This window comes from Halyomorpha halys, unplaced genomic scaffold (assembly GCF_000696795.3).
Source record: "Halyomorpha halys isolate HHAL.00 unplaced genomic scaffold, Hhal_1.1 Scaffold764.1, whole genome shotgun sequence".
Lineage (NCBI taxonomy): Eukaryota > Metazoa > Arthropoda > Insecta > Hemiptera > Pentatomidae > Halyomorpha > Halyomorpha halys.
This window is the reverse complement of record NW_027111457.1, coordinates 198,924-222,196: the sequence shown is the minus strand read 5'-3', so window position 1 is coordinate 222,196 and position 23,273 is coordinate 198,924. Positions and strand designations below refer to the sequence as shown.

Genomic DNA, 23,273 nt, shown 5'->3' with positions numbered 1-23,273 from the left:
AGAGAAATTTTTATTTTTATATTATATTATTTAAAACAACTAAGTTATTGTAAGATGGTAAAATAAAATGAATGTTTGGTCAGTGATTTGAGTTTACTATTCAGATTAAAAACTTTTAACCCAACATTCAGATATGACTATATGATATTCTATCCATTCAATTTATTTTGAAGAAAAGGTAACCATAGAAGTTTCAGAGAAAAATAACAGGATTTCTGATGGAAAACAATTTAAGGTATCAAATGGAATTTGATTTAGCAGGGAATTTGGGAACTGGAAATAGGAATCAGATATAGCCCCTACGATCACAGTTTAAAAAAAAAAACATTCCAGGTCAAAAAAGATAAGACAGCTGTTAATTAAAAAAAAATCTAATATTAGGAATAAGATAATTCATGTGGGACTTACCAGGAGGCTGCATTAGCAATAGTAGCTTTGTATCTCCTCATTTCTTTAGAAGCCCAATTGGAAACAGCTTTTGTTTTGTTGATCCTTGATCTCCTTCCCTGTGTCAGCAGCTCATTGATTGGATCAATATCCAACAAGGGTATAACCTTTGCACCAAAAGCGGAACAAAGATCTCTATAAAAAAATAGATCTTTCATTTTAACAACAATAATGAGTGAAGTATACTAACAAATTTGAAAGAGTTCTCAGTACATTTTAAATTAATAAATAGCACTGACAAATTTAATTAATATATAGATAAATTTTTGCAGCACAAAGGAAGAACCAATCTTAACAAGTTAACCAATTTACTTAGCCTTTGAAGTCTATTATGCGGAGTGATTAAAAAGAACCACAATTCCTTAACTATGACAGTATGAAATTATCGGTGCTTCATATATTCATAACTAAACAATCGGTGGCTCTATAACAGTGGTTCCAAAACTTTTTCCGTCCCAGCACCCTTTTTTGGCAACATACAATTATGCGGCACCCTTATTGAGGTTATAAAATAAATACTATAAAGCATGGTATACCTGCTATTTTCATTTTTTTGTAAAATTTTGAGAAATTGAATTCCACTTGTGGCACCTCCCAGGGACATACACTTTGCGAATAGCTGCTCTAGGCATAGGAAAACTTTAACAGTTCCTGTATGCTCACTTTTTAATCACTGATGGCAATGCAAGGAGGGTAGAATTTAAAACATGAGTAAGAGACAAGTTTTCTCTTGTTTAAAACAAGAGGTGGCAGGGCTAACCACAGGTGTTCAGAACGATTAAAAGGTTACATCTTTAGGTTATGATAACCGAAAAAATGCTGCAAATTTACTAATATTATTAAAAAGTAATGATTTAAACCACAAAAAATAAATCCTTATTATTTTTTTTAAAAACAATAATTCAAAACTTTATTCTTCACATTAATAATTAAAAAGGCTAAGAATGAATTCAATTAAATATATAATGTTGCTCAGAGAAAATAAGCAACAAAAAGTTGATTAACGAACAAATTTTATTTTGAGTTGAAATGTTTGAAACCTTATAATTTTCAAGTTAACTCATTTTTTTTTTTAAATATTACTTTATGTCTGATCATCCTTGGCTTGTTGGCTTTATTACTTCCTTTAAATTATTTATATATTACATCACATTAAAAATAAAATAGGTACTCTTCTATATTTCAGTTACAAGTAATGAAAAAATAATATATGGTACGTGTTAAGTATTGCAGCTTTCATGGAGGTTTTATTGAACTATTTGAGTTACAGATACATAAATAATGCTGATAATCCTTATTACAGGCAACTAAGACAACAACTGCCATTAAAAAACAGACTGTATGACTAATTTAAAGATCAAAATCAAACAATCTTATCTTAAGAAGTAAAATGTCTAAGGGACTTCAAGACTAAACAAGTACCAGAATTATTAAAAACAGTGTATAACAACCTACCCAACCAAACCAGCAGAGCCAGCTAACACTTTGTCTTGCTTGGAGGTGTCTCTTGAAATACAGGTTAAAAATTGAGCCATGACTTGAATATGAGGCTCAAGCAGTGCAAGGTTTGCAGCACTAGCAGCTGTGTTGTTATCTTCACCTTTCAATCCCTGAATAATACCAGAGTAGGCTTCCACAATTCCTTCTCTTAATTCATTCAACCAATCGACCATGTCAAAGTCGCTCTGAAAAAATGATCAAAAATTAATTATAAAAATTTATGAACAAAAAAAAAAAATTGATACCGAGTCCTACAGAGTACAATAAAACATACTTATTTATTTCACATCAACAACAATGATATAACAAAAAAATGAATAATTCTGATTCATTGAATTTAAGTTTTAAGATGTTTGAAAATTATTAGACATAAGTCAATTTTAATAATTTGTACTTTCTACTTTTCTCATGTACTTCATTGTTATTGAAATGATTTAAATAATGAATCTTTATGGTAAAAATAAATTTCAGTTTATTACATCTTCAATATATTATATTTTATGACCAAGTACCGTATCAACTTGCGCCTGAGCAGCCTGCATAAGTGTGTGAAGTACAACATCTAAATACTTCTTGAAATCAGAACCAATGCTTAATGCAACATCTCCAAAAGTTGATAGAATTTGTGGTTTCACAGAACGATGAACACTGTTATCCTAAAATAAAAAATTAAAACTAAAAAATAAGTAAACTAAAATTTGCATAATATGTATAAGTATAAATGTAATATTTAATAATAAACCAATTTAAGGCAGATGGGCTGCCAATTAGTCATCCAGAAAATCACAAGACTAATAATCATGAGAGATAGTTGACCATGGATGACTTATACGAGAAGATGGTTGGGGGGGGGGAGGGGTACGGTCAAATTAAAACACAAATAAGTTGAAGTAACTTATTTAATCGTGCCTACGTTTCAGCCAGAACTTCTAGCCTTCATCAGGCCTAAGAACAGAAGAAGATAACAACCAATGAATACAGAAAATAAATTTAATTTTTTATTTTCTGTATTCATTGGTTGTTATCTTGTTCTGTTCTTAGCCCTGACGAAGGCTAGAAATTCTAGCGTTTATTTAAACGTTGGCACGATTAAATAAGTTACATCAACTTATTTGTGTTTTAATTTGACCGCACCCTCCTACCAACTTCTCCTCGCACAAGACTAATAGCTCTGGGGAAGTTATAAGGCAAGGTGCTCTATGATAGTTTTTTACAGGATGTGGAATTTATATATATATATATATATATATACCATTTTATATATATAAATTTAAATGAATCCCATTTAATTATAAAGATGGAAGGTAGTATCTCTGTGAAAAGAACCTTTAATCTTCCCCAGCTCATATGCCTTTTCCTTTCCCGTAATACCTAGCTGACTTTGGTATCCACTACTGTCCCACACACACCACATTCCCTAGCTTATTTAATACTTTTACACAGGTGACGTATCACAATCTATAAAGATATAGCTCCAGAGCTTTTTTTTTTTTTTTTTTTTTTTAAATTCAATCCCAAGGCAAGAGTAATTCTCAGTTTTAAATTCAGAAATAGCATTATGCTTAAGATTTTTCATTTAGTGTTAATATCTTATTGGTTCAAGTTTATTATTAGAATAAAAAAAAAGAATTATTTTCTCAAAAGCACAATAGGAAACTTATTTTTCCTAGAGGGAGATAACAGCTAAAAAAAATGTGTGTGCATGGTGCACGCAAATAAACCCACATCCCGAAAAAATCTAATATAATACAATTGAAATGCTTACACTGAGATTTTCAAGAAGCAGCCTCATAATATCGTCACAATATGGAAGAACTTTGTTTTTCAATGCCCGACAAATATCTCCAGTAAGACCAACGGCAGCACAGCAAACCTGAAAAAATTAAATTTATTATTTATCCAATTAAAAAAAAAACAAATAATATACAAGTTTAAATTCCTTAATTATTTTTATAATTTTTAATTAGATGGCATGGTTAACGGTGTCTTGTAGTAGCACACCTCTGATTACCTACTGAAGAAGGTAACCTAAAGGATAACCCATTTTTCCAGCTCTAGTGGGATCGCAGACATTGAATAAGACAAACAAGTAGACTTCAGTTTAATCTTGATAATTCAACAAATATATGACTGCTAAGTTATCAGATTATCAAATTTTCTGGACAACCAAGCACACTATTTCAACTATACAAAATCAGGAATTCAAGTCTAAATAATGTTATTTGATGAAACCTTATTCATTAAGAAAACATAATAACCATTAAATTTTGATAAACAGGAATCAACGAATATGTGGTGGGAAAACGATGCCCTCCACTTCCTCTGCTATGATTGATCATACTGTTCTTCCCTTGGATGTTATGAGCTTGGTGGATTACCGAACGCTTCGATATCAAGGTTGTAATGTATACCTAACAAGGATTACCAATCTGTCAAAGCAGCGTAATTTGTCCTAGCTGTCTAACTTTTATTATACAGAGAAATCATGGCCCAAAATAAACAAACTAAATGTTAAGTCTTTTTACTCAGAATTTAAGAACTTCAAAAAGGTATAAATTTTCAGTAAGAAATACTAATACTGATTTTAAGGGTTAAACTGAAATAAGTACTTATCAGTGATTTAGGGGAAAATCTAATCATCCATAACTCATTAAAATAAAAATAATCAGATTATTAAAAAAAATGGTTGAGAGTGGACAAAAACTGATGTTTCACCAAACCTGAAATAGTAGTAGGTTCAAGTATAACTCACAAACTCAATAATCCACTTGAATAAGCTGGTTTACCTTTAACTTTAGCACCACCAGCACCAAATAGAATATTTCAGAAAAAAATATTAGCGTCATTTAAGAGTTGTACAACAAATGTTTTATCACTTAATATTGAATTATGATGAAACAGTCCATAACAGGGAGGGAATATCCTTAGGTCTTCCACACAAGAGGCAAGATGAAATTGAAGCGACATACTCGAACTGGAAGTGATAGGTTGCCAAGCAACCTACACAGCCTCTAATAGGATTTAGTTTGGATCCGCACACTAGGCAAGATAGATTTCATTTGAGTCTTACTTGATAAATATCGCCTTGTGTACAGAGGGCATTATAGTTAGTAATTCCTGGTCAACAAGTGTCGATTTCATAATTCAAATTACATGTTTACTTAAAAACTAAAAACCTCTAGTCTTTCAGTTCTCAGTCTCTAGACAAAAATAAATAATTGTGGAATGTAAATATTAGAATTACACAATATAACTTCACCTGATATTCAGCATGATTTTTGAGACCCATGCAGAGGAAAGGTTGAAATGCAGGCATATATTTTATAAATCCATCTCCAAGAACTTCAACAAGTGTTGAGACTGCCATTATTGCATCTTCTTGCACTGAACCTGACTTGCATGAATTGGAATTGAACATTTGGAGAAGTGCATTCATGATTGTATCAGATATTTGAGGTGCATCTTCTGGGGTCATTTTCCTTAGGACACTCTGTAATAATAAGTATTTGACTTATTATCTAAATAAGAACATAACAGGATAATTACAGCTCCAGAAATGGATAGTTCAAATTAAAGTCTATAACTTATACTTCGAAAAAATTAGTATTTACAATTTTAGCATAACTCAATTTTATACTCAAACAATTTGATTCACCCTCATTTAAAGATATTAAACTTAGCTTTCGGTAACAAATTAACAACTACTAAACCTCTCGAATGAACTTTTTCCCCAATTAAGAAAAAAAAATCCAATTAAGAGATTGTTTAGAATTTTATGACGTTAGTCATTTCACATTTTAATGAACAAGAAAGCATTCGCCTCATTTAACCTTAAATGTTTCTAGAGATATCTACTTCAGGCGGTCAGATAGACAGAATGATTAACTGTCATTGATATAAAAAATCAGCAGTTCTTATTTTAAAAGAATGGCTTCATAAACTATTGGTTTTATTAGTTACTTTCAATCCTAATAATAATTATTAGATCAGTTGGAAAATACTCATTAATCCTATTGTCTACAAATTTAGTAAAACTAACAGCACTTTACCTGAAGAGTGGCACAGAGCAGCGATTGAAGGTCATTAAACTGTGCCCTGTCTGAGTGGCTTTGAATCTGTTGCTCCATAGCAAGAACCTGATTTAAACGATCCAGTATAATGAGAGTGGCTCTCTGGACAACAGTGTAGCAGTCTTTGGGCGAGTTCTTTACCATCTCCATAAGTGCCTCGTACGCAGCGGGACGTAAATTAGCCTAAAAGCATTCGATAAAGTTAGTAATAAATGAGTACTATTCATAGAATGATAATAAAAAATTTATAAATAACAAGGAAACCCTGATTTATAAATATATCTAAAAAGACAATAAAATTGTGATAAATATGTTTAAAAAATTATTATTAATAGAAACTTTTTAATTCACTATTACCAACCTTCAGGATTAAATTTTAGATTAAAGCTTTAGTATTAAAATAAAAAACATAGAAACAATGAACAGTTACCTGGGCCCCATCTACTCTATCAGTGGTAGCTAGAAGGCTGTGTACGATGTACTCAAAGTATCTGGAGAGGATGTATGTCTCAGGCTGGGAACCGTCTTCAACCTGGTTTTCAGCCTGATCATAACTAGCTTCGGCTAAACCAGTGAAAGCCCAACAAACATTTGCTGCTACCCTTGGTTCTGCCTAAATGAAAACAGAAATTAAGACTATTTAGTAAACTTAATAAACCAAAAATAATATACCAAGACTCTACTTAACATCAAATAAGAATTTACACTGTAATTTTGAGACATATTATTATTTCATCTGTTTATCATGAAATAAATATAAGCAGATCAGAACAAAAACACCAGCTTCATCACCAAGTTTCACTCAACTGTGCCAACTACACTTGAGTACAACTTCAACTGCATACTTAGCCATAATGCCCTACAGTTCCTTTGTTTAAACATCAATAATCAATGTTAAAAAGCAGGAGAACCTGAGGTTCATTAGAAAAAAATAGTGAAAAAAGTTTACCTTTAAACCATTGAGCAGAGATTCAAGAAGAGGTTTGATATATGTTTCATTAGTAGCTGCTTCAGGTACTATTTCACAAATACGACCAAAAGCCCATGCAGCTGTGTCTCTTACAGCAACTGAACTATCATACATCAATTCGATAAGAGTAGGCATGGCTTGTTCCACCATAGGTTTCAGGGTACTTGAGTGAAGGCCACTTAATATAGAACCTAAATATAAAATAACACATCATTAATCATCAAATATAAGCATACTCTGATCAATAATAATTGATCACTCTTTAAAAATTAAGATTTTAGACTAAAACTAATTGATGTCCATTAAAGAAAAATACATTATTCATTACAATCAACTATTATTGAGTACTAGACAATCAAGGTAAAAATATAAATATATTCAATCCTCAACAAAATTTGATGAGGTTCTATGTTTTAATATATGTAAAATCCAAAAATTTAACAAAAAAAAATCAGTATACTCATCATCCATGCAAAGGATAAAATGACTAATTAACCGATTTTTCTTTTTTCGATATGGCACAGGCTACCCAAGGAACTTGTCATTACCAACTGCCATATAATTTTAAAATAGCAGGCTATTGTAAGTTAAAACTCATTTCAGCCATTTAAGAAAATAAGGAAGAACAGTAAGAGAGTTTTGAAACCTCTATAATAGTATTAAAATAAAATAAAATGTTAATATCATTTTATCCTTGAATTAGGAAGCTCGAATAATGTAGTAGCTCAGTCAAGACTATGCTGAACCTAAAAATTCAGTAAGTAACTAGTAATAACAGCCAGCTCGTACAACAATAGGATTACCTACCATAAAGTCAAATAAAATTTATTTTTAGATATGTACGTACCTAGAAACTAAAATAAAATCAAGTACAGCAAACATCGCATTACTGCATAAATAAATGCAGCCTAATTTATGCAAACTTTTATAGGTTTTGGCTCAATATCCTCTATATATTAGCAGATGCTTGTATTTTAGGACCAAAAACTTGCAATATTCAATTTTTTTTTTTAAACCTGCAATATTTTTCCTTAGTCTTTTTAGTAAAAAAAAAAGTTATTTACACATTGTTTTCAGGACACTAAAAAAAACTTTGAAGTAACAAACTTTGAATAGAGCTTGAGCTTCTGCCCACATTTCTTCTTCACTTAGATTTTTCATTAGTTTATAAGAATATAAACTGGTGCTTGAAATGAACTTTTACTAAGTACCATTTCATGAAACCTGTGTATTGTACTATAATGATAGAACGTTTATAAAGTATTACATATTTAATTGCAGATACTAACCAAATGCCATCACAGCAGCATCCCTATACCTCCAATCTGGAGATTTTATATTCTGTTGAACAAATGGCAATACATGGGGCACAATGTCTTCTTCGCAGCATGTAGCTAATAACATTAAGCACACTCCAGCGGCTTTGCTTGGGTTCCAATCATCCTCATCATCAAATTCCTCCTAATATTAAAAAAAAAAATGAAATAACAGTTAAATGTATTCATTGCATTAGCTGAATAAATACTTTAAAATATTAGGATTTTAGAACAGTTATTAAAAGAAAGTAATAATAACATCATAGACTTTAAACAGTTTTACCTAAATAATAGTAGAAAATGTTAGTTGAAAAAATTAACCAAGAAAACAAAATGGATCACTGCGTTGCGTAATGTATCCATGGTAAGAATAAAAACTAACATAAAATGTCAAGTTAAATAGCTGATTGAAAAATAATCAATAAATGAGTAATAAAGGCAGTCTCCACCACTCTACGTCACCTAGTTATATGTTTTGTGGAGTTATGTCACTAATCAATTTATACCACAAACTGTTTTACATCAAAGAAATTCAGAAAGGCATTACTTGAAAAAAAATAATTTATGTATAAGCTTTTAAAAAAATCAATCAGGATGGAAAAAAAAGCTCTTAAAATAGAGTGCACACAATATAAAAGACTATAAAGTAAAGGATATGAAATATAATGGATGATGTAGGTGTGATAAGTTTTATCGAGCATAAACAGGAATCGACTTAAATTGAATTCCACTGAACAGAACCTGATTTAAGTTTTCTAAACTATTACAAAAAAAAAATTTAACCTTTGTTACTACCTACAAATCTGAAAAGGACGTAAAAAAAAATTTTTATACAAAAACAAACCAAATATAACTTTAATCACTATATCAAAACCCAGTAACAGGATCAGGTAAAAAATTTTCAAATCAAATAATAAAACAAACAAGGACATGAAAAAAAATTAATAAGAGTTACAGAAGACAGAAAACAAACCTGTTTAGTCAGTTTGGTAAGAACTACAGGAACAAGATACTGGAGAGCTCCCTTTGCATAATAACGAGATGTCCTAGCCGGAGGTTTTCCCATTTCAACAGCTTCCGATTCTTCTATAGCTAAATCAACTTCTTCATCAGATACATTAGACCAAAACTCTATTCCTTGAAGTGCTACTTCTTTTATGTCAGATTTCATTGCTTCTAATGTAATCTGTAAATAAATAGTTGATTTACCAAGATTTGAGCATGATTAATTGAGGATAGAAATAAATTATGCATAAAAAATTAATAGTAATACTAACTGGAAACAATGCTTGACCCATATAAGTTTCCATATATTGGTAGTAAAGAGTCATTATTTTAACAAGGCATTGAAGAGCTGCAACACGGACTTGTGTATCAGTTGACTGTGTAGCTTCACAAACTACTTCCATCAAGTAGTTACGCTCCATCTACAAATAAATTGATAACCTAAATTAAAAGATATTAATAACTTATAGTCCATGGATTTGTAAGGATAAAATGATATCAATAAAGTAAGTAAATAGGGACTTAAAAAAAAAAAATAATTTAGTTTATTACATAAAATGATCAGCATTAGAATAATGAAGGCATTTTTTTAACATGATCTAGTTTATTAAATTGAGAAATAATCAAGTCTTTTGAAAAAATTACAATAATACATTATAGAGCAAATATCAGTTTAATGTTCCTTCTCTAACCTACTTTATAACATTTAAGTCACTAAAATAATTTTTTAAATGAATGTAAATTCACAAAGGATGCAATAATGTTATATTTCTTAAAAATTAGTCAATAAATTCACTCTATCATTATTCCTAATATAAGTTTAAGTAATGCATTTAACATTTAAAATTCAAACTTCACAAAACCAAAGATTACATTACATCTCCATGGCGTACAAAAAAACATAATAGAAAGAGGCATAAAGAGATATGGTGAACTGATAAATACAATTCAATAAAATAGTTACATTAAATAATGATAATAACAGCTTATAACAGTATAAAGAAAAAAATAATTACATCTTGCTGGAAATTTGCTCTAGTGAATTCCAATGAATTAAGAAGTGCTGTTGTTGCAGCTAGTCTAACGTAATTACTTCTCTCAGCAGACCGCATTCCATGTACTATTGCTGTTAAAATTTGATTAGATTGACTAGCTAAACAATCATGTTCCTGTAGAAAAGATAAAAAAAAAGAAGGTATGAGATAAGAAAAGTGATGATAAAATAAGTTTATGTATTGAAAATAAAATCGAGCATACTATTTCTTGGCAAATATAACCAATCGCTTCAAGGGTAGCCTCTTTCATGATTTCAGTTGAAGAGGGTCCAGTTACATTAGCTGACAATGTTGGGATTAAATCCGGCCACTGACCAACAGGTATTTCAGCTACTGCAACATAGGCGACGCATTGAGCAGCTGAGCTAGGTCTTGTGTTTTCAGTTCCCAAAGCACCTAAGATCTGTCAATGAAAAAAGGGATTGTAAACACTTCATGAAAAACCAAAACTAATTCAATAATTAAATAATTAACATTGAGGAATACTTACATTTTTTTTAATATACATTCTAGTTTCTTCAGGAAAAGCGAGCCACCTGGCTTGATATTGTCCTTTAATAATGGGATCTTTAGAGGTAAGGTTGTTTTTGAGCTGTAAACTTGCTGCCATACGTGCAACTGGAGAGTTACCGCCATGCTGAAGAATGTGTGATAATGTTTGCAGAAACTCAGCCTGTAAATAAGTTGGCAATAGTATTAAAACTATTTAATAATGTAACCATTTCAATATAACATAATAAACATAGAATTGTTCCTTCCTTAAAGAAATGCGTACCAAACATTATTTATGAACACTTAATTGTTAAAACTGAAAATCAAAAACACTCAGCAGTGAAAAATACTGACTCTTAATATTAATATTTCTGATGTCATAGGTTTATTATAATTGATATGTTTGTTTTTGTCAGTAATGTTGTTAGTATTGATAAGTTTGGACTATGAACATTGAAAAAATAAGTCCTTCAAGATCAAAAAGAGAGGAAATAATTGCTCCTTTATCAAGATAAGTTTCAGAAACTCGTTTTCCATACTCACCTCTTCTTAACTCTAAGAAGCTTTTGTACATTTCAACATTTTCAATTTTTTTTTTTTTTTTTTTTAAATCCCCCTCCCTTGCCATCTCTGGCATACAGGGTGTGGGAGCAGTAGGGTAGTGCGCTGGGGTTTGGGCATGCCACTGCTCCCAAGGATCACCAATTTTTTTTTTTTATTCTTTTATTAATTATTCACTTAATTTTTTTTTATTATTTTTTTTTACTGTGGTGCAGCCCAGCGCTAGGTCTAGCGCCCCATTGATGGAGCTGCACCTTCTCCACTGCTTCCGTCTGGGTGCCTCCTACAGTTACCAGGCTGGTCCAGCCCTCCTGGTCTCAGTCTGGGTCAGCTTCCTCATCTTCTGGTGGCTCGCCGATGTTGGGCGGTCAAGTCCTTCCCATCGTGAAATGAGTGGGGCCCACCACCTCCTTCCACCCGTAAATGAACTCAATCTATTATTACGTGTTCTGCTGTTTCAGGAACTCCGCATGTTGGGCACCGGGGGTCGATGTTCTTTCCAAAGCTCTGCAGCTTTCCCCGAAACCCCCTGTGTCCTGTTAGGATCTGTGAGACCCAATAGTCTGGGAGGACCCATTTAGCCTTCAATCTAGAAAGGACAGTAGGGAAGAATCTTCTCAAATTAGCGCCCTTCTGGCTTGCTAACCACCGTCCAATCCACTTCTGTATTGAGTCCTCTCGCAGTATTTTCTTCCATAAGTTTGGAGTCTCACCGATCCTCTCTCAGAGCTCCTCCGGCAGCGCTTCTAGTCCCTGACTCTTATCTTCAAATTTAAGGACATCCTCCCTGAGGATGAGGTCTAGGGACATCGCTCCGGCCAGCACCTGCACCGCCTCATGTGACACCGTTCTGTATGTCTTCGTGACCCTCAGCAGAGCCAGTCTCTGTATGGTGGCCAGTTCTTCCTTGTCTGCGTGAGGTTTCGGTTCCACGCAGGGGATGCGTACCTCAGAATTCCTATGATCACACCTTTATATATGGTCATCGTTGCAGGGTATCTGAGGCCCCAAAATGCACCCCCTATCCTACTTAATCCATTGAGTGACAGGGTCACCCTGTCCTTTAGATACACCAGGTGAGAAGTGGCATCGAATCTTCTTATCCTCACACCAAGATATGTCACCTTCTCACCCTATTTTTTTTTTTTTTTTTTAACCATGCTTTTTTTTTTATCTTTAACAAATGTCTCAAATATATTCTAGTCAAGGAAAATAGTTCTTTTGAACAAAGAGCTGAAGCCTGTAGAGAAGGCTTCAGCACCCAATACATTGTAAAAACAGAGGGACTAGCTGATTCCATCATACATGATATACTCCATTACTGGGGACAAGTAACTACAAGTTGAGAGCCCACAGTTAATTTCGATAATTTTTACAGATTCTCATACAATTGAGATATTACCATTTAACTGCTTCAGAGGTTTGAAACAAACTTTAAATGGCACAAAATACTCATCCTAGCTCAGACATCAGAGGTTACAACTCTTGGGAAGGCTTATGATTAGCTCTTAGGTTACACCTCTATGATTATGTTTCTAAATATGATTATTTGCTAACTCATTATGGAAGCCTTATATTCACAAGCGAGCCTCCCTTCTGTTTAGACAAAGTGTGGAAACAGCCAGGAGAGCTAATAGCTTTGTGAACTCTTTCCTAGTCAGGTGAGACTAGGAAAAGGTAATTTTTTATGACCTTTTCAAAATCAGTTCATTATTATTATTATATATATAACCAAGCTCATTATTATTATTATATGGGGAACAGACCATGGTGGCCTAAGTCCTCGCACGATATATTTCCTAATACATCGCACGTTTCTTGACATGGCTTTTCCGTAGGGTGGGTTGGTCATTCCCATGCAAATTTTTTTGTGAGTGCCAACCATTGGCTAACGGGCCTCATAAATGTCCTGGGGGAGGTTGTGAGTGACTTTTTGTATTATTTTGTGCTTGAAAAAAGCCCAGGTGGGACTGGGATTCGATCTAACAACCTGTGGGTTAGTAGACTGGCACTTTACCACCCTGCAAGCCTCACATAAATGAAGATTTACCAGTTTTTTTTTTAATAAAAACATTTCTACATATGAAGAAGGTACGTTAAGGCTTATTCCAAACTTAGTGGATTCAGCAGATTCCGAGGGTTTACAAAGACTTTTTGAATACAAAGTGCCTGTCCCAATAGGATATCATCATATAAACATCCCTGTTCATATTGATATTTTGTCACAGTATGTTAGTTTCACATTTAGTTTTAAACATATGTTAGTTCCACTTTTGAATTAAACAAATGTATTAGTTCAGAAAAATGTATTTTTGTGTTGGTTATAGGAGACAATGTCTTTTTTTTTTTTTTTTTTTTTTTAATAACTATTATATTTTGTCTTAAACCTCCTAATTTTATTTACAAAAATAATCACAATATTTACACCTATATACAAGAAAATATTGTCCTTCCATTGTAGTTATTGTCCACAATGCAAACAAAATCTTTCTTCTACACACTTGATTCTTTTAGACAATATGGAAACTAAGTTGAATCAACTATAATATCAGAGAGCAAGAAATATGTCTGATATAGAGGAGAATAGTGTCTACATGAGGTACTTAATATTATAATAACATAAGAATACATTTATAGAAATATGCGGCCAATATCAATCGTGGTGAGAGTCATAGGTAGGTACCCTAAGCAATGGGGTATAACATATATTATAGATTACTATGGAACAACAACTTTTGGACAATAAATTTGCTTTTAACCTACAATTTCCAAAATTTGGAGTAAATCTGTTTATTAATCATTTTTTATAAGCTTACCAACTTTTTAACTATTCAAAATCCGCAATATATCTGGCATGGCATGACTTATCCTTTGTAACTATTTCTGCCCCAATGTAATATTTTACCTGGTTGTGTTTGTTTTTTCTATTCACAGTGTAACAGAGCTTTTTGTGTAAGCAAATTCATTAAATTTACAAACTGTTGCTGCCATGGTCATTTTTAGAGTGCGGCTTCACTGCAGCAGTATGTAATGTCAACTACCTTGCTTAGTATTACCATACAGTCAGGATAATGGTGCAACGTTCATAACAGTAAATACTATCATATATTTTAAACAGTTGCTGTGATGGTTGACTACCTCTATGAAATGTAACATATCTCCAGTATTCATAATTTCAAATGTTATTTCAGAAATGTAGCAATTTTTGAAATGATAACTTCACATCTTTTGGAATTAATGTATGTTTTTCAAACATAAGAAAATAGTGAAATAGCAATTGTGAGAAAATTACTTCAGGCATAACAGTTTCAAGAGATAAATGCAGGTAGTTATTTGATTGAGATTATTTCATATAATACTCATTTAATGAATAATTAATATTTCAGTAATAATAAATTTGTGAAATAATTCATTTAAAAAATTACCAGGGCTAGTTTACATACACAGTAAAAGTCCTTAAGATGAAATGTAGTTGTCAGCCTTTATTGACAACTACCAATGGTACAAAAAAAATTCTAGTTCCATAAATACACACAATTACAGATATCGAAAACATTGTCGCAAACCTAAGACATGAAACATTGATAAGAGTGAACTAAAACATATTAAAAAAAAAAAAAAAAAAATAGAAACCTCAGTATCTATTACATTAAACAATTTGGTTTTGTTTATTTATGTTGTTGTTTGCTGACCGCACCCCCTAACAAACTTCTCCAATCATTAATCTACGGTTAACTATCTACACCTCATTATTACATTAAACAGTATGAGACAAAATATAGATAGAATATCTTTTGCCAATAACAATAGCACATGATCTTCAGACAGTTAAAACAGAATATATTGAAGTACTAACGAATATAGTAAAGTAAAAAGGCTTCAATTAGCATCACCCATTTTACTCAAAGAATTTAGACTGGACTACACATCTTTTTTGTTTATAAACATATACTTTCTATTAAATTTGTTTTTTTATCCTACTAAATTTGGGTCTCACTCTTATTAACTTCATAGCAATCTTCCATTAAAAAATAATGTTATGGGTTTACAATGAACTCTATAATATTTAACATACTTAACATGTTTATCTGAGAGCACAAAAAAAATTAGTATCCCAATATCATTTTTAATAGTCACTTATTACAGCAATATATTCATTAACCGTACTCTCAGATCATTGAAAATCAAAAAGGTCCATCATTACATCCATTGTCATTAAAAATATAAATAAATTTTACGATGTATGGGATTCTACTTATATCTTTCCCAAATCAGCATAAAACATGCTAAATGAGTTCACTTATCAATTGAAGTAATAACAAAACAACTTAAGATAAACAAGTCAAAATAAATACAGAAGTTTATAATATTGAACTATTTCTATAGTGAGCAATTCTTAGATATAAAAAAGCTAATACTGATTTAAAAAAAACACACAACAATGAACTAACATTATTAATATAATCGCTTCTAACCTATCTAAACCTAACAAACGATTCCTAAGAACTGATAAAAAGACAATTCTAAAGAAAAATTCTTTATATTTTGAACTAGTACCATATTATTTCAATTTCATAGGAAAAAGAATATAAAACTTTTTAACTAAGTTAATCACTAAATAAAAATATTAAGACTTATCAAATCTAGATAAAAAACCTAATGATATAATCTTAAATAAGCTATAGAAAACACTATCCCTTTAACATAACTAACTTCATGGTTATCATTAAGCTAATCATAATTAAGGCAAGCAACACCCATCCTTTATAATCTTTTATTAATCAAAAACTAACATAATTAATTCAAACAACAAATGTTTTGGAGCCTCACCTCTCTTCCCCTCCCTCCGTCTTCAGAACTAAAATTCTAATATTTACATTATTACTCCTTCTGATAAAAATTTAAGTTTAATCATCAATTATTAGCTAAATTAAATTATTTATATCAATTGAAGATTGACATCCTAACTACCTATTTTCACCTTTGAAGAACATAACTTAATGACAGATGATTATGGAGTGAATCAGCATGAGCAAAAATATAAACTCTTATGAGCAAATATATATATGCAACTATATCCATTTAAATGTGTATTTAGTTTTGGCACTAAAGAACTATATAATATGAAATAGAGAACAATACATCCAAATATAAATACTACTTTCATAAGACGGGTGTAAATGTATTAAAATTTAAATTAAGCCATGCACTCGTAATATTATGAAAAATACATACCAAATTGGTTTGTGCAGCATGTTCCAGATAATTTTGAGCAGCCTCAAGTTCATTTTTGTCTATGAAACAAATTAAGGAGTTGATAATATAATTAACAATGTATCCTTGAAAAGGTTATAAATTAGCCAAAAAATTAACATTTATGGATGGCACAAACATAATTAACAGGATCCCTATATGTTCAAAAAAAATTTATCAGACTAGAAAAGCAATAAACATAACTCTGTCTTAGAAGGTAATAAACAACCAATAATGGAACTTTACTATTTAACAAAATGTATAAATACACATTGTGTAAAGAAAAAAGTTATAAATCACTCTTATTAAAATTTGTTATATAAATGATTATTTATTCATAATGTCATAATTATGAAAAGGTAGTTATTAACACAGAATCATTAGGAGAAGCAACAAACAGAAAAACAGTGAACATACATAACCAACATGTTCACAAGTGTACCTTTCTAAAATAATATGCAGATTTTCTACATTATTACCCAATTGCATTATAAGACATGATACTAAATCAAAAAATTAGTCAATAAATATATTAATATGTATTAAAAAAGGATTTTAAGCTATAATTCAAAAATTAAATCAGCTTTTAGCATAGTTGCTGACTGTTCCTTCAAATAATTGCTAACTTGAACGTCAGAATTATCCAAATTATGTTTAAAAAAATTAAATATTTAATGGTTTAGAATGGAATACATTAAAAGACAAGGTCTTAATTGTGCAATAAGGAGATATTATTCGTTCATAGACAGAATAAGGACATACCTGGAGAAACTGTCTTCTCTAAAATTTGTATAAGCTGTGCTGTAGCTTCGCTATTCATTTTCAACATCATTTTTGACACAAAACACTAATAATTTAATGATTTTACGAACAACTTATTGTCGTCATACAATAACCGGCAATCGCCATATGCTTCAAGGACGGTCTGTATTCCTACGCTTCATTCGATATAGTGACTCTAGCCAGCAGTCCAAAAACAAATAGTTACATTTCTTATTTTTGCACTAAAATCACTGAAAAAAATGTTCTATAAACATGACCATATGAAATTTTTATAAATTTTTTTTTTAGATCTATATGAAATTTTCCCATAGTTTTGCTCACTAATACTTTGAAAAACAAAGCAATGATTCTATAAACTAGAATTAATAAGAAATTGAAAATATATTCAGTTTATTATGTCTAATTTTAATATTAAGATACGGACTACTTTACTCCAAATTGGCGCCAGTATGGATCACGATGACAAGGTCCGTTAAACGGGCGGACTACCCCCATAATTTCATTTAAAAGACCGTATTCGTTAAAATAATAATTTTACTTTAGAATTTATACTGTTTCTATACCTTGTTAAAAAAAATTTTCAACATTGGTTATAAAAAAATTACATGATTTGTGGAATGACAAAATCGCTTGGTATGACACATTAATGTTACCACAAAAGTATACGGTGTTGACTATTAAGGCGTTAATATAAATCATTTAGTAACAGTGTTTCCACTTCGAGGAAAAAAAAAAATCCTTTTTTTGGGGGGGGGGGGGAAATTTCAAGGTTATGATGGCAAAAAAGAGAAACTGTGCAGAAGAAGAGGGAACATTTTCTCTTATTATTGTGATCAGCACTTTAGCTTAGTACTGAGAATACCCAAGAAATCTATTTAATAGTTTAAAACAGATATAAAATTTTGTAGATGTATATGTACATTACACAAGATTTATTTGAAAATTTCTACACACCACTCTTAAACTATTTTACGGACAAAAATGATAACAAAACTAGCCCACGAAATACGATTTCTTGAATGTCAAAAGTATGAAAAGTGAACCTTCAATCATTTCGACTTGGTCATACTTAAGAACAAATGCGTGATTTGTAATGAAATCTCTATGTTATATATAGAGAAATTAATATATATAATTAGGAATTAGTAGAGTTTTATTCGACTTACTCCTCTAAAAAAATAATTTATATAGAATAGAAAAAACAGTCAACTGAAATTCAAGTATGGCCGTATGCACACGCAGGTACTGATCAGTGACGCGAATTGCCAACTAGTTTACTTTTTTGAGTCACTCCCTGTGTTATACAATGGGACAGAATGGACGCCACAAACGGCACTACTGATTTGGACTCGTCTGGGATTCACGCTTTAGTAACCAGTCCCCTGGTGACTCACATGTCTGGTTGCCGATTGATTTCAGTTTTTAGTTTCTCGAAGATGAGTGACTAAAAGACCAACCAGTTAGTAATGGGGGAGGTTGAAAAGCATCCCACTTTATATATTTTTCAGCTTCCTGGCTATTCAAAGAAGCATGAAACGGAGAAGGCACGGGTAGACGTTGGAAACGTCGTAAAACTTGTTCAGCAGCAACAAAAAACCATTTCTCAACCTTGTTTTCATAGTATGAGTGTACCCAAAAGCTTACTATTCTCCTTCTCCTACGATAATAGTACATATTTTTTAATAGTTTCATCATCCTTAGAGTCAGTCTTCCGAAGACGTTTCAGGCTCGATATTCATGACAACGCTGAACGAACTACAAATCTTGATTGCTGGCGAGTAGTCTCATGTGTGGAGTTAAGTCACCACTGAGTATGTAACCCGAATTACCGATTAATCAGTTCCTTTTCAGTACCTCCGAGAGCATACGGCTGATTTTCTTTAAATCGCAGAATCCATTTTCAAGATATGAGTGTGGAAGTAGTAGACTTAATTCAATAACATTGTACCTAACCATTTTTACACTAATCTTTTACACCTAACCATTTTTACACTAATCTTTTATACTTAACCATTTTTACACTAATCTTTTACACCTAACCATTTTTACACTAATCTTTTATACTTAACCATTTTTATACTAATCTTTTACACTTAACCATTTTTACACTAATCTTTTATACCTAACCATTTTTATACTAATCTTTTACACCTAACCATTTTTACACCACACTGAGCGTGGAACTGAGGGGGAGGGGACTGCCGCCCACAGGTATCGCGGTTGGTGTGCACTGCGAACCGCATTCTTATCAGGGACTTCCAATGCACCTTATCATTAACCATTCTTTTTCGGTACATTGAAGGAGAATTCTCGTTTCGTGCAATATATTTGAATGGGATTTTGGATTTAACCGCGTACTTTTAATCTTTTCACTTTAATTATTTATTTGCTGAATAGATTAGGGTTCAAAATAATATCAAAAATAATAGGTATCTTTTTTCTTTTCTTTTTTTTTTTTTTTTAATTAAATATGATGTCTATTCAGAAGATACAAACATTTTAGAATTAACAGAGCATTAAATATATAAAAAATTTCAAAGCAATTGTTAAGTGTATAAAGTATATATAAATAATAAAATATTAACAATAGCAATATTTGTTTATAAATATAACCAGGTGTGATATAAGTTCTCAATATAGATCTAGACACATAAATTGTAGGAGACTACTCATTAAAACTAGTTTTAAATATGGTAGAGGTAGATGTTTAAGGTACTATAGATAAGTGGTGTAGATTTGGTATAGGTGAGGTATAGTAATATGTAAAAGGGGATATCCAGAAATTTAATGAAAATGAACAATAGTCCAAATAACCTGATAAGAAAGACGGCAAAGGCAAGAAAAAGGATAACCTCCTGAGTGGGGACAGATTTTTTGTATAGATGGGTAAAATGACAGCAGTATCAAATATCATATCTAATATTACAATAGGTAAATATTTGCAATAAATTAGGTAGCACAAGTATATAGTGTAGTGTATGTAATCTCTTATACTATTTTTAATGCTCTGTTAATTCTAAAATGTTCGTATCTTCTTTTTTCTTATTTAGCCCTTGCAAAGTGGGGCAAAACGTTAATTAACAATAAATTGTTTTTTGTTTTTTTTACTATTCTGAAACCTTTATTGATCGCCACCCAGACTATCTTCCTCTAATCTACTTAATATAAAATTAATACTCAAATTTGAAAATTTGGCATTTAAGTTCTGTCAAACTATTTCAACGAGAATAAGACCTATTTAATATAAAATAATACTTAATTGTACATTGAAATGCCGAGTCTAATCAAAATCATTGCAGTGGTTTTCGAGAAAATCGAACAACTCTATTGTGTAAAGCAGTCTGAGCAGTCGATTTTATCGAAAAAGTTACTGTCAAATCTCTGGCATATACCGGCCTCAGATATACAATTTCAGTTTCGGGCGATTTTTCGTTTTGGATTTAGGCTATTCATAAACACAAAGACCATTTTGTGAGACTCGGTAATTTAGGCTCAGGAGACCGCAAAATATATAGTTCCACCGAAAATTCAAATTAGAAATTTTTTTCGATAAATGAAAGTAAAAAAAAAAGTGGCTGAGGAGAGACGCGAAATAGAGGAGCTATCAGAATAGCATCCTACGTTCAATCGACACGTTTTTCCACATTTAAATGATCAAATTGTTACACATAATTATTTTATAACTTAAAGGTTTTTAAAAATTAAACACATTTTTTTCGTAATTATAATTACATATTTTTCCTCCTACTTAAAATTTTCTTATGTAATAACCATATAACATTATATTTAAAAAGAAAAAAAATTATCCATTTTGAGATGTTCTCATGAAGCTGGTCCTTGCTTTCGAAGGGGTTGTAGATAGTTTGACTCCAATAGACAATGTGACGTATTCTAGACCAGAAGGCCACAGACAAAGCATGCTCAAACAGAATAGGTATCTGATTAGGATTCGAATGGACAGGATGAGTATTGTTGATGTGTGTCCTAAGCCCACGGAAGATTAAAACATCGCTCTGTGAGGCACGAGTCTGCACTCGCTTGAGCGCAAGTTGGTTTCTTACGGAGTGGAGTTCCCTTCCTGCAAAGACTTATAGCTAGTTCTTATAGTATTTGTCATCGTCTTCACGACCGTAGATTACTTCCCTACGAAATGAAGTTTCCATTCTGCTTGGATTTACAGCTAGTTCCCGTAAAACTCATCTTGGCAATTCATCTCCTATCCAGGTATATCCACATATTTGAACACAGATTGCTGAGGCCTTCTGATTAAAAGTACCTTTCATCTTCAATCGACAATTATTTTTAAGAAGACTAGTAATTGTCACCTTCCAAATGATAGAATACAAATGTTTCATATAAATTTAAACCAGTAAATAACAGCCATCATACATCATGAAAACTAATACATCAGCATCTGCATAAACTTATATACCTCTTGGCATAACAAAAAATAGAAATACACCAAAATTGTCCAAAAAACCATACTAAAAAATTCATTTTAAAACTTTTTTTCAGTTTTTGCGTTTCCTTTCCTAGCTTATTCTCTTCCATTTCTGTCATGCAATTTAAAAAATATTGAAGTAAAATTAAAAGTTTATTTACCAAATTTTATTTTGTTGAAATATACTTACTCTTAAGCGATAAAAATGTTTTTTTTTTCTCCAATAAATTTTACCCCTCCTAGACTTTACATGAATCTACATATCACGCGTGCATAATGTATTCAATATGACATTACATTCAAGATTACTAATTTGAACAAACGGTAATATATTCAGTTCCCAGTCCTCTTTTATTTAGATTTTCTCGATATTTATTTAGAATTAATAACAAACATAGTGTATGAATCTGGCAGAAAATGTAACCCGTTACAAGATTGGTTATTGTGAATCTTGCCATTCACGATACGGAAAAAAGTTATCAAGGAAGAATTGAACTCTTGGGGTATATCGATTGTTTTGTCTAAAATAAATTGGAAGCAAGTAACTGAGAAAACCCCGAAAAAGTGCTTTTGGTCAGTAATTTTTCAAGGTGGCAGAAAAGCCACAATTCTTGGGAGTTCCAAAATTTGAACTTTCTACAAGTGTGTATTGACCCAGTTGAATTGATTCAACTAGAGATGCGACATCGACCAAAATACATCGATGTTCAATACTAAAACATCGACAAAAAACATCGATGTTTTTTTTTAAACATTTCAGTAACATAAGGTCTGTTCCAACGATCCCACATTCTACGGCCTGTCAGAATTGCTTTTTGCCCAATCAATCAAAGAATAGGACATCGACTACAAAAAACTTCGATGTTTAAAATATCAATGCTCAATATTAAAATATCGTTGCTTACAATACATTACCCTAAATACATCGATGTTTTTGAACATCTATTTTAGGGACAAAGTCTGTTCCAACGATCCCGCATTCTACGGTCTGTAGGAAGTAGTTTTTGAAACAAAGAAACCGACACCGACTAAAAAAAATCGATGTTTTAAAATATTGTTGCTTACAATACATTACCCAAAATATATTGATGTTTTGGAACACTATTTCAGGAACATAAGGTCTGCTCCAACGATCCCGCATTCTACGACCTGTAAGAAGTAGTTTTTGAAACAAAGAATCCGACACCGACTAAAAAAACATCGATGTTTTAAAATATCGTTGCTTACAATACATTACCCAAAATACATCGATGTTTTTGAACAACTATTTTAACAACATAAGGTCTGTTCCAACGATCCCTTATTCTACGGCCTGTCAGAAGTGCTTTTTCAATCAAAGAATGGGATATCGACTACAAAATACATCGATGTTTTAAAATA

At 31.5% G+C, this 23,273-nt stretch overlaps 1 protein-coding gene across 5 annotated transcripts in view; it reads right to left on the bottom strand.

Annotated features, from left to right (window-relative positions):
- Fs(2)Ket (Importin subunit beta Fs(2)Ket) overlaps nucleotides 1-17,686 on the bottom strand; it is a 30,069-nt gene extending 12,383 nt beyond the window's left edge. For 4 of the 5 annotated variants that reach the window (XR_001343935.2, XR_001343936.2, XM_014429049.2 and 1 more), the window contains exons 1-16: nucleotides 17,432-17,685; nucleotides 16,652-16,710; nucleotides 10,854-11,036; nucleotides 10,566-10,766; nucleotides 10,325-10,477; nucleotides 9,581-9,730; nucleotides 9,277-9,489; nucleotides 8,277-8,448; nucleotides 6,967-7,178; nucleotides 6,448-6,630; nucleotides 5,997-6,200; nucleotides 5,207-5,437; nucleotides 3,713-3,820; nucleotides 2,460-2,603; nucleotides 1,903-2,132; nucleotides 409-582 (exon numbers count right to left, since the gene is read on the bottom strand). Coding sequence is in view for 3 of the 5 variants with exons in the window: in XM_014429049.2 (XP_014284535.1) it covers nucleotides 409-582; nucleotides 1,903-2,132; nucleotides 2,460-2,603; nucleotides 3,713-3,820; nucleotides 5,207-5,437; nucleotides 5,997-6,200; nucleotides 6,448-6,630; nucleotides 6,967-7,178; nucleotides 8,277-8,448; nucleotides 9,277-9,489; nucleotides 9,581-9,730; nucleotides 10,325-10,477; nucleotides 10,566-10,766; nucleotides 10,854-11,036; nucleotides 16,652-16,710; nucleotides 17,432-17,501 (2,687 nt within the window). In the remaining 2 variants the exon portion in view is untranslated. Of the gene's footprint in view, nucleotides 1-408; nucleotides 583-1,902; nucleotides 2,133-2,459; nucleotides 2,604-3,712; nucleotides 3,821-5,206; nucleotides 5,438-5,996; nucleotides 6,201-6,447; nucleotides 6,631-6,966; nucleotides 7,179-8,276; nucleotides 8,449-9,276; nucleotides 9,490-9,580; nucleotides 9,731-10,324; nucleotides 10,478-10,565; nucleotides 10,767-10,853; nucleotides 11,037-16,651; nucleotides 16,711-17,431 lie in introns of all 5 variants that reach the window. The other variant, XM_014429047.2, reaches the window with a different exon arrangement.
- Between the last annotated feature and the right edge of the window lie 5,587 nt (nucleotides 17,687-23,273).